Below are 12,074 nucleotides of genomic sequence, written 5' to 3'. Positions count from 1 at the left end.
GTGTCAGAGGCAGTGCGATTGGCACAGAGCAGGGTTTAGGGCTGTTGTAGATAGGGTCGCTATGAGTCACAAACGACTCGATGGCACATAACAACAACAGCAACATATATTCTTCTGATTGATAGAACACTTAGACAATATAATATATTGATTGATATATAAAACTGACTAAATGAGTTTTTGTGAGTAATTTTATTTATAACTATTTATTATTTAGTGAGCTCTGGTGGGCTAATCTTAAGAAGCTTCCCTGAAATCTCAAAGGCAAGTGGTTTGGATCCACCAGCTTCTCCTCAACAGAAGGATGGGCAATCTCCTTCCATGTGGTTTATTGCCTCTGAAAACCTGCTGGGAGGTCAGCTATGTGTTGGTTCTGACTCAACCCCATGCAACTGAAACATCATTTATTATTTAGAATCATGTTGCATTGAATAATTGCTAACATATCCCTCCTTCACCTTGTATTTTTACAACTCTAATCAGTTGGTCTAGTGACAGGAAGTGATGCTACCAAGCCAAAGGTGGGTGACTCTAATCCACAGCCCTCAAGCCTGTTTTTAATTGATTTTGGTCAAATATTCTTCTAGGTCATATAGCCCTGGTCTGTCCATTTGCTGTACAGAGGTAACTCATGGTTGCTTGTGACACTGAACACTGAGACACTGATGCGTCAAATGAGATACTGGTTACCCATAGTGGACAGTGTTTGGTGGAGCTCCCCATTAAAAAAAAAGCTTGGAAGCAGAAGTGGCACCCACTTCTGAAATAGCTTGCCTATTACAAGTGTCCAGGTCTTTCATTCATAGGGTTGCTGTGAGTCACCTAAGACTCTACGACACTTAACAACAACAACAACAAATAACATTGGACAAGAGCTTTAGCTTAAGAGTCTAAAAACTGGTAATGTAAGTTAATTGATCTGAAACCTTGTAAAGTTTCTTCTTATTGTTAAGTACTAATGAGTAATAATCCATATTTGTTCCCTTATTCAATTTTCAGAGGTAAGGAATCTCACTGGAGGAGATTTCTCATTTTTCTCTTGTGGAGTAGCTGATAGATTTAAATTGCATACCTTAGCTTTGGCAGTGCAATTCCTTACCACTACACCACCGGAGCTCAAAAGTGTCTTAGTACGGCAGACTGTGCTGTGTTACCACCGCTGCTGCTGCTGTCGTGCCAGCCCCTCGGGTCTCCCGGAGGCTGGGCGACACTCCATAACGGGAGACAAACCAATTCAGGAACAGATTGGGTCCAGCTTCATTCAACATTACTACCAGTTATTTGATAAGGACAGAGTCCAACCAGGAGCAATTTATATTGACACATCATACCTTACATGGGAAGGACAACAGTTCCAGGGGAAAGCTGCCATTGTGGAGAAATGGTCTAGCCTTCCGTTCCAGAAAATCCCGCACAGCATCACGTCGCAGGACCATCAGCCCACGCCAGATAGCTGTATCCTCAGCATGGTTGTGGGCCAGCTCAAGGCTAATGAAGACCCCATCATGGGCTTTCATCAGATGTTCCTGTTAAAGAATATCAATGATGCTTGTGTTTGCACCAATGATATGTTCAGGCTTTCTCTGCACAACTTCAGCTGACCTCGTCCCAGCCAGGCATTAATGCTGTTTCCCCCTCCCTCCTTTTCCCGATACTATTCACACTCCTCCAGATGCTCCAAATATCATACACAAAAAAGCAAGACCAAGGTGGGAGTGGGTGCGGTGCGCTGCTATCACAGTGAGTGATGTTTGGACACTAGACTAGTTGCATCTGACAGGAGAAGTTTGTGTTGTACCAGCGCATGCCTTGGAAAGACTTAAGTAATACAAAAGGCTGTCTTTTTTTCTTTCTTTTTAATCTACTGAGAAGTTGCTCTAGTAACCGAAAGAAATGAAGGTGAAAGCAGCTGCCTCACCACCCAGATATTGATTTGTACGGATGTTTCAATGCCTCATTATACAATAAAACCGTGAAAATTTTCTTAACAAAAACTGGATGAATTATGTTTACTGCATTGAAGTCTATGGGGGAGAGAATAGTTTAAAAGTATTATATTTTAGGGCATTATGTTTATCGTAAGAGTACGGAATGAGGGTTGCAGAGTGGATTATATTTGGGGGTTGGGGGATGTGTGTGGGGGATTGCGTACCAATGAGGGAGTTTTTCTTTTGCGTTTGAAGGAGAGGAGCAAACGGGGGGTGGGAGGGGAAAGTGCAACAATGAATGAACGGAATTCCAAAATCTCTGTAGATGTTTATTGAAATGAAAACTTAATTAATTAATTAAAAAGTGTCTTAGTACACATTATTAAGAAGTTTTAAAGTATTTTAAAAAAGTAAAGGTATTACACAAATTGAGACTACATCAGTCAGTAAACAAACATGGTAATTTCTCTACCCAATTATTAGCACTACTTTTTCCTGTTTTAGGATCCTTTTACCAATTCTATAGTTTAAAACTGTGGAAAAGACTCAGTTACTCATAGGCAATTTCAAATTTAAGTAAATTTTAGAAAAGTATATGAAGGTTAAAACATGACCTCAAGTTTATCTCACTGAAATTTAAAAAGAGTAGATTTGTCCTGGAAAGGGTTAAACCGGGTGTCTCCTTGGAGGCAAGGATTCTGAGGCTCCGTCTAACATACTTTGGACATGTTGTGAGGAGAAACCGGTCCTTAGAGAGGGACATCATGCTTGGGAAGGGGGAGGGACGCTGCAGGAGGAGAAGGCCCTCTATGAGGTGGATTGATTCAGTGACTGGGATAATTGGGATGGGAATGTCAGAGACAGTGCGATTGGCACAGGACAGAGCGGATTTTAGGGCTGTTGTACATAGAGTCGCTATGAGTCGCAGGCGACTCGACGGCACATAACAACAACAACAACAACGGATTTGATGCATTTAATATTAATGAATGCCAGACAAATTGTGAGATGATAACAAGGATATCAGTCATGAAGAAAGAAAAAGTTCATTTAAAAGACATGAAAAAAGAAAAGAACAAAACAGATGTCAAAAGAGACTGAAACTTGTTCTTAAATGTAAAGAAATAAAAAACGAATGGAAGAAATGAAGTAGTACACCTGAGCAGAACATTCCAAAATGCTCCAGAATATAAAGCAAATTCTAGGAATCTTGTGGCCAAAATACTGAACAATACAGGAAACATCCAAAGAAGATGGAACAAATAAAGACTCAATGCATCAAAAAGCTTTGGTCAATACTGAAATATTTCACATTTCTTAACATAGTTTATGGTGAAGAACCTGTGATAATGAAGAAAAAGGTCCAAGTTGCACTAAAGGCACTGGGGAAAAATAAAGCGCCAGGAATTTATGGAAAACAAATGACAATGTTTCAACAAAGAAGTGCAACTCTGGATATACTTGTCTATGTCCCAACATTAGGAAGAAAACTGACTGATAAACTGAGAGGACCTCCTTTGTTACCATTCTGGAAATGATGACCCAAAAGCTTACAGAAACTATTGAACAGTATCACTGATAGTACACATAAGTAAAATCTTGCTGGATAGTATTTTTTAAGTGGTTAGAATAGCAAATTAACAGGGAAATTCCAGATATCCAAGCTGAATTCTGAAAAGGCAAGGAATAAGGTATATATGGTCTGACTGTTGTCAGATCAATCTTAACGTAAAACAGATAATACCAAAAAGATTATTGTTGTGCTTTAGTGACTATGCAAAGGCATTTGCTTGTTTGAATCAATAAATAAATCTAATAGATCTAATAAATCTAATAGATCTAATAAATCATGGATTAAATTGAGAAGGATGGAAATAAAAAAAAAATAGTTGTGTCCATGCAAAACTTTTACATAGGTCAAAAAACAGTTATTCTAATAAAATAAGGAAATAGTGGATGGTTTCAAATGATGAAAGGAATATATCAGGGATGTATTCTTTTTCTATACTGATTCAATCTATATGCTGAGCATATAACTGAGAAACTGAACTATGTGAAGAAGAATGTGGTATCAGATTTGGAGGAAGACTCTTCAAAAACCTGCAGAAGATATCACCTTGCTTACAGAAAGTGAAAAAGACTTGAAGTATTTACTGAGGAAGATCAAAGATTACAACTTCCAACATGAATCACATTTCAACATCAATAAAACATAAATCTCACTGAGCCAATAGGCAACTTCATGATATATGGAGAAAAGGTTGATGTCAAGTGTTTCATTTCTTGGATCCATATACAATATATAGTCTAGCAGCAGTGGGGGGAAAAAATCAAAAAGCATGTTGCACTGGGAAATCTGCTATCAAGAGCTTCTTTAAAGTACTGAAGAGCAAGAGGATCATTATAAAGACTAAGATGCCTCTGGCCTAAATTATTATTTTTTAAAATTGTTTTATATGGTAGGTGGGCCAGCCTTTGTATTTAAAAGTTTGTTAGGCCCTGACTAAGTGTCCAGTTTGGAGGCTTATGTTTGATTGTAAAAGGTAAGTTATCTTGCTGTAGTTGAAAGTCATGTGCAAACTGTTTGGGTTTTCTGTTGGTGTTTTGTGTGGTGTTTTTGGGTTTTTTGGGTTTTTTTTTTTTTTTTTTTTTTTTTTTTTTTTTTTTTTTTACTTCATTCACAATCATGTGTGAGCTGATTGGTCACCTGGATTTACTGGATTTAGCTAACTTCAGCTGTGGGCTGGAAGCCTCCTGTTTAAGTCAATCAGGACCTGGCGGGTGGGCCTTTGTATTTAAAAGTCTGTCGAGGCTTTGGGCCTGGTTAATTGTGTTTAGGAAGTACATTCTTCTAAGTGGTACAGCAATGGTCTGTCACTTTGCCGTCCTCAGCTAGCTTGGGGTTGCTGTGATACTGAATGTTGTGCCACTGGTGTGTCAAGTGTCATGATTGTTATCCAGGGCGGACAGTATTTGGTAGAGCTCCCAAATTAAGGCAGGTTTGGAAGCAGGGTTGGTGTCTACTTCATAAACAACATACCTTTGGAAGCTCTATGAACGTTAGAAGAATGATGATAGTTATAGAACAGGGTTCCTTCAGATCTTCCGCCCACCCCATATGGTCACTATGAGTCATATTTGACTCAATGGCATGTAGGTACAACGGCAATAATATGCATCTTACAATTGGACAGTGAATAAAGAATATCAAATGAGAATTGATGCCTTTGAATTGTGATGTTGGCAAAGACTATTGAATATCTCAGGGATTACTAAAGAACAAACAAATCTGTCTTGCAGGAAGAGCAACCAGAGTGCTCTTTAGAGAGAACAACAATAAAACTTCATCTTACATATTTTTTGAATGTTGACAGGAGACCTTAAACATTGGAAAAATGCATCATGCCAGGAAAAGTAGATAGTCAGTGAAAGGGAGAAAGACCTTGAAAAGATTGATTGACATGGTGAGTGATTGTAACAACAGGTTTGCGCATGGCTAAGCTCATAAAGATAGTACAGGATAAGGTAGGGTTTTGATTTATTGTTGCATAGATTGTTAAGAGTTGTAGTCAATTTGATAGCATCTAACTACAAGGCCAGTCCATTAAACTGATCAACAGAATGTGGAAATTATTGATCATTATCATTAATAACACATGTTAAGTAAAATCCTGACTGAAGATTATTTTTTAAGTGTCTATAACAATGAATTGACAGATGTTTTTATTATACTGTAAAGTATACTTTATAATACTAAGATTAATAACACACTATTAATAAGAAGCTTCCTGTCAACATACTTGTAAATGCTCATCCAGTTATATAAATCCATAATTTCTAATATTAACAGCTCCATCTGTGTGGCTTAGTTTCCTAATTCCTCTCTGATCTTTTGGGTTCAGTGAAAAGATTTGCTAGAAGGTCAGGGCTGTCAGGGAAATAACTCACGTGACTGTAGGTATTTAGGCCAGTTTTTTTCACAGGAACTGGCAAGCAATGAACCAGGCTGGATGCCACTGGAAGCTTAAACACAGTTGTGTTGTTGCTTCTGTGTTGGTGTTGTAATATACCTCTCAGTGTGGAGAATGCTTTCTTATGCTGATCCTCCAGCTGTTGCTGATTTATGAGACCATGTTGATTTTCAAGACCATGTGGGTGTAATTAAGATAGTTTGAGACCAAATCAGGCTAAGGTAATGGCTGAAAAAGCCAACTTTAGGCTAGCCTCATACCATAGAACTGCTAGGAATTAAAGCTGGATCCAGAAGAGGCGGTAGAACAAGTAATATCATTGCTTGTGTCAAGTTGGTCATGGCTAAATACAGAGAATAATACCAGAAAGATGTTTCATTGTGTTTTATTGATTATGCAAAGTCATTTAACTTCATGGATCATAACAAATTAAGGATAACATTGAGAAGAATAAGAATTCCAGAACATTGAATTGTGCTCAATTCAACTGAAACCTATACATACATAGATCAAGCAGCAGTTGTCCAAACAGGACAAAGTAACATTGCAAGATTTTAATTTAGAAAAAGAATCCAAAAGGTTTGTATCTTTCTTTATATATATTTGAACTACATGTTAAACAAATGATTCAAGAAACTGGTTTATATGAAGAACAACATGACATCAGAATTGGAGGAAGACTCATCAACTACCTAGATTATGTAGATAACAATTTTCCTTGCAAAAAGTGGAGAAGACTTGAAACATTTAATGTAAGAGATCAAAGATTACAGCTTTCAATATGGGTTATATCTCAACATTAAGGGAAGAAAATATCTTCACCACTGGATCAACAGGCAATGTCATAATAAATGGAGAGAAGGGTGAAGTTGTGAATGATTTCATTTTACTTGGTAAAATGCATATTTGGTAAAACTCAATACATATGATTGTTATTATGTGCCCTCAAGTCACCTGTGACTGGTAGCAACACTGTACAGCAGATCTGAAGCCTGCCCTGTCCTAAGTCTGTTTCACTCATTTTGACACCCCCAGCCCTACTGCCCCAGTTACTATATCAGTCCATCTCATCTGGGATCTTCTTCTCCTGCACTGTCCCTCCTCGCTTCCAAGCATGTCCTTCTCCAAGAATCAGTCTCTCCTGACCACTTGCCCAAATTATATGAGACAGAGCTTCAAAACCCTAGTCTCCAAGGAGAAATTTGGTTTCACGCTTTCCAAGACAGACCTTTTTTTTTTTTCCTTGGCAGTCCATGGTATGTTCAAGACTCTTCTTCAGCACCACAACTTAAAAACATGAATGCTTCTGTCATTCTTAGTCATGTCCAGCTCTCTGATGAATAGTAATTAATTGCAAAGACTGTGGCTTGGATAAGGCACACCTTAGTCTCTAGACTGACACTGTTGTTTCTCAGTACTCTGGAGAGGTCCCTAACATCAAGTTTTCCCAATGCAATTCATCATTTGATTTTCTGTTTACCAGTGCCAAGAGTGTTGATTGTGGAGCCAACAAACTGTAATTGTTAACACCTCAATCTCTTCTCCATCTATCATGGTATTAATAATTGACCCAGTGCTGAGAATCTTTGTCTTCTTGATGTTGAGCTTCAATTTATATCAAAGACTACAGTCCTTGACCTTCCGCAGCAAGCACTGCAAGTCCTCCTCACTTTCAGCAAGCAAGGCCATATCATCTGCGTAATAGCAGAAATAAAAGACATGCTGTGTTTGAGATGTCTATTGTCAAGGACCTCTCCAAAGTCTAAAGAGCAAGGATGCAAGTATAAAGACTAAGGTGCACCTAATCCAAGCTGTGGTCTCCTCAATTGCTGCCTATGCATCTGAAAGATGGACAGTAATTAATGATGACAAAAGAAGGATCAATGCGTTTTCATGGTGATAGCGAAAAGTTTTGAGCTTAACATGGAATGACAAAAGAACAAACAAGTTTGTCTTGAAGAAAGTACAGCCAGAGTGCTCCTTATATGCTAAAAAGGATGGTGAAACTTTAGTTCACTTACTTTGGGCATAGTTTCAGGAGGAACTATTCCTTGGAGAGAAACATCATGCTGGGAAAGGTAGAGTGAAAGAGAAAGAATAAATGAAAGAGAGGAAGACTCTCCACGAGATGGATTTACACAGTGACTACAATGGACCTGAGAAGGAGAGAGATTATCAGGATGGTGCAGGATAGGTCAAGGTTCAGCTCTTTTGTTTATAGGGTCACTATGAGTTGTCGTTGACTTGAGAACCCCTAACAACAAGTCCATTAATCATGTTTACTAAAGTAGAGTCAATGAAATAAAGGAAGACCCTCAACAAAATAAGTTGACACAGTGGCTGTAACAGTGGGCTTGAGCACAGCAGAGAGTTTGAGGACAATGCAGGATCTGGTAAGTGCTCCATTCTGTTCTAAGCACAGTTACTTTGAGTCAGAATTTGCTCTATTGTATATGACCACAGCAAAATTATTCCATCGCCTTAATGTTTTATTGTATAATTTGCCATTCTCTTACTTATATTACCTTTCCCAAATGTCTAACATATACATTATTTTCACATATAATTGTTTTAGTTTCTTTGTCTTGATCTAGGCCTTTTTGTTGTTTTTATGTGCCGTCAAGTTGCCTGCAATTGATAGCAACCCTATATGTACAACAGGCCTAAACCCTGCTCTATCCTGTGCAAATCTTATTGTCTCTGACACACCGATTCCCAATACCCCAGTCACTGAGTCAATCCATCTCATCGAGGGTCTTCTTCTCTTTCTCTGCCCCTCCATCCTCCCAAGCATGATGTCTCTCTCTGAGGACTGGTCCCTCCTTGCAATATACCCAAAGTATGTCAGAAGAAGCTTCAGGATCCTTGCCTCCAAAGAACAGCCTGGTCTCATTCTCTCTAGTATGAACCTGTTTATTTTCCTAGAGGTCCATAGTACCACAGTTCAAAGGCATCAATTCTCCTATCCTCTTGAGTTGTCCACCTTTCTGATGCATAGCAAGTGATTGAACCAGGTGCACCTTAGTCTCCAGACTGACATGGTTGCTCTTCAGTACTTTGGAGAGGTCTCTAACAGCAGACTTTCCCAAAGCAATTCATCTTAATTTCCTGGTTGCTGGTACCAAGAGTGTTGATTTAGGGGGTCAAGCAAATTAAAGCTATTAACAATCTCAATCTCTTCATCATCTATCATGATGCTGCCAGTCAGCCCAGTGGTGAGAATCTCTGTTTTTTCTTAATATTCTTCTTTTTATATTGATTGACATGAGCCAGTTTAAAAGAAGGGGAAAAAAGAACACTTTGTAAATATTTGCTGCAACTACTATTTTGAAGCCTTATTTTAACTTTCATGTGACTGTGTGTCATGATTTTAAAAATTAAATTGTAAGTTGTTGATTCGTTTGATCTTTTCTTCTGTGCTTTATTCTAGTGCTTTGAGCTTGGGAAGTTTTTACCCTTTTAGATTGAATTTTGATTCACTTCTCTTTCCTCTACTTTCACTATGGCTTAATATTTTTATATTTAACTCTTTAATCCATCAGGAATTGATTTTTCTGCATGATGGGACAGGAGTGTCTAAAATCGATTTTTCTTTCCCTTTCTAAATTGCTAACCAGACGTCTGTGCACCATTTGCTAAATAATTCTTCCTTTCCTCTCGATGTGTGATGTCTTCTTTATCATGTATTAAATTCTCATGTATACTAGAATCTATTTCTAGACCATCTATTTTGTTCCATTGATCTGTCTGTCTATTCTTGTGCCAGCATCACATTGTCAAAAAAGACTTCATTCTATGTGTTTGAAATCAAAAGACATAAAAGGAAAAGATAGGCTGCTGTTGTAAAATTTTGATGTGACAAAGAATAAAATTACACTTCAACTCTCATTTGAATCTTTTTTGTTGTTGTTTCTGTGAAACAGCTCATTAATAAAGAAGGCTGAATACTAGTCAGCAGAATGCTAGATGCTAAATATAGATGTTGTTGTTGTTGTGTACTATGAAGTTGGAACTGACCCACAACTGACCCTCTGGCAGGTTTTTGAGGCAATTAATTGCATGGGAGGAGATTGCCTATCTTTCTCTCACAGAGTACCTGGTGGCCTTGAACCATGTGCTTTCAGGATTATGGCACAGAAAAGGACAAAATAATTTACCTTTCTAAAATAAGAATACATCTCCTGGCCTAGATAATTTACAGGTATCTTCTATGGACCAAAAATTGTGTCAAACATTAAGTACAGAATATTATTTAGTCCTCAGACAATTCCTTTGTAGCTCACATGCTGTTATTGCTAGATGTCACATCCCCAGAATTTCTTGAAACTCCGTAACCCAGGCAAAGACTTCATCAGAGATGCCCAAACCCAAATTCAGAAAAGAGTATACCTCCAGCTTCAACCTTTCTATCATGTAGAATCTACAATGCCCTTTTCATTCTTTGAAAATCAGCCAGTGGGATCTACAACAGTCCTCAAGAGTGTTTCACAATAAAGTTTCTTATTACTAAATGATGTTTTCTATTCTACTTACTTTTCTACTCCAGCAACCTGTCTTAAAGCTCTACCATGACACCATCAATGCTACTGAAAAGTGTCCATGACAAGACCAAGACAATGTCTAAGAAAATAAAGGATGGTGAGAGAGTTGTATGTCTGTAAATGAGGAGCATGCAGTGAAAGGAGCTGAACGATATATCAAGGTATTGACTACACACTTCATAATATCTGAAAAGTAAACAGAGAACTTAAGTTCTGTTGGTCATGATATATGGGGTTGCACAGCCACAAACAGTCACCAGGAGAAAGATGACAACTTCACTCTGTCCCTGTTCTATTTATCCTTTTCCTCGGATCCTTGTATGTGAAGCAAGCACATTCTTAATGTCTGAACTTTGGCAGTAAAACAAGGACCAGACTAAAACCAGTCATATATTTATTTCAACTCTTTACTATCCCAGGTATGCTCTGTAGAATTGGTGCATAGTGTTTTTCAAGGCTGTTGTTAAGTGCCTCACAACTCATAGCTACCCTATGAACTTAGAGAGACTTTTCAACGTTATAACCTTTGCAAACAAATGGTAAAGTCTTTTTTATTAAATAACCTATTGTGGGTGAGTTTTAACTACCAACTTTTTGGACAGTGGTTGGCAACTTAACTATTTGTACTAGCTAGGAACTCGTCAAAACAAGTACATGCTACTGTTGTCGTTAGGTGCCATCAAGTTAAATATGACTCGTAATGATCCTGTGAGCAACCTGAACTCTATCTCATCCAATGCCATCCTCACCATCTCTGACATACTTAAGCCCATTCCTCTCTTTCACCAGCTCTCCACCTTTCCAAGTATGTTGACTTTATTCAAGGAGTAGCTGCTCCTAACAGCATGTCCAAAGTATGTGAGGTGAAACTTTGTCATCTTTGCCTCCAAAAAAGCACTCTGGCTGCCCTTCCTTCAGGTCATATCTTTTTGGCAGTGTGTTGGATATTCAAGACTCTTCTCCAACACCACAATTCAAAGATATTAAATTCTTCTTCTCTCATCCTTACTTAATGTGCAGCTCTCAGATGTGTAGGAAGTTACTGAAAAGACCACAGCTCGAATCAAGTGCACTTTAGTCCTTAAACTGCCATTGTTACTTCTCAGTAATTTGAAGAGATCAGACTGCAGACTTTCTCAGCCCAAGTGCAATATGTCTCCTGATTTTCCTGACTGCTGGTATCAAGTGTGTTGATTTTGGATTCAAAGTGAGATGAAGTCATTGACAGTTTTAAACTTTTCTCTATCTATCATGATGTTTTCTATTGGTCCAATGGTGAAAATGTTTGTTTACTTGAGGTTGAGATGTAATCCATAATGGCAGTCATAGTCTGTGATCTTCTGTAGCAAGTACTCCAGGTCCTCTTTGCTTAGAGCAAGACAAGTTGTGTCATCTATATAACACAGATTGTTGATGGGTCAATTCAATGCCACATTCTTCTTCACAGAGTCCTGATTCTCAAATTATTTGCTCAGCATACACATTGAATAAGTAAGGAGAGAGACTGCAACCCTCACACACATCTTCCCTGAGGAGGCTGGGCTCTATGAGGAGAAATGTGGGGTCAAGATTGGTGGGCGATTTATCAACAACCTGCGTTATGCGGATGACACAACCCTGCTTGCTGAAACTGA

The 12,074-nt window shown here is 38.3% G+C and overlaps 1 protein-coding gene across 1 annotated transcript in view; it reads left to right on the top strand.

Moving 5' to 3' along the window:
- Positions 1-1,601, top strand: part of LOC102863075 (nuclear transport factor 2-like) — a 6,515-nt gene extending 4,914 nt beyond the window's left edge. The window contains exon 2 of the mRNA XM_006901350.1: positions 1,078-1,601. Coding sequence (XP_006901412.1) covers positions 1,078-1,601 — 524 coding nt within the window. The remainder of the gene's footprint in view (positions 1-1,077) is intronic.
- Positions 1,602-12,074: the final 10,473 nt, after the last annotated feature.

The sequence above is a fragment of the Elephantulus edwardii genome, unplaced genomic scaffold (genome assembly GCF_000299155.1).
Source record: "Elephantulus edwardii isolate Elephantulus edwardi_28Jun2011 unplaced genomic scaffold, EleEdw1.0 scaffold00321, whole genome shotgun sequence".
NCBI classification, from domain to species: Eukaryota; Metazoa; Chordata; class Mammalia; order Macroscelidea; family Macroscelididae; genus Elephantulus; species Elephantulus edwardii.
This window is presented reverse-complemented; position numbering and strand designations above follow the sequence as displayed.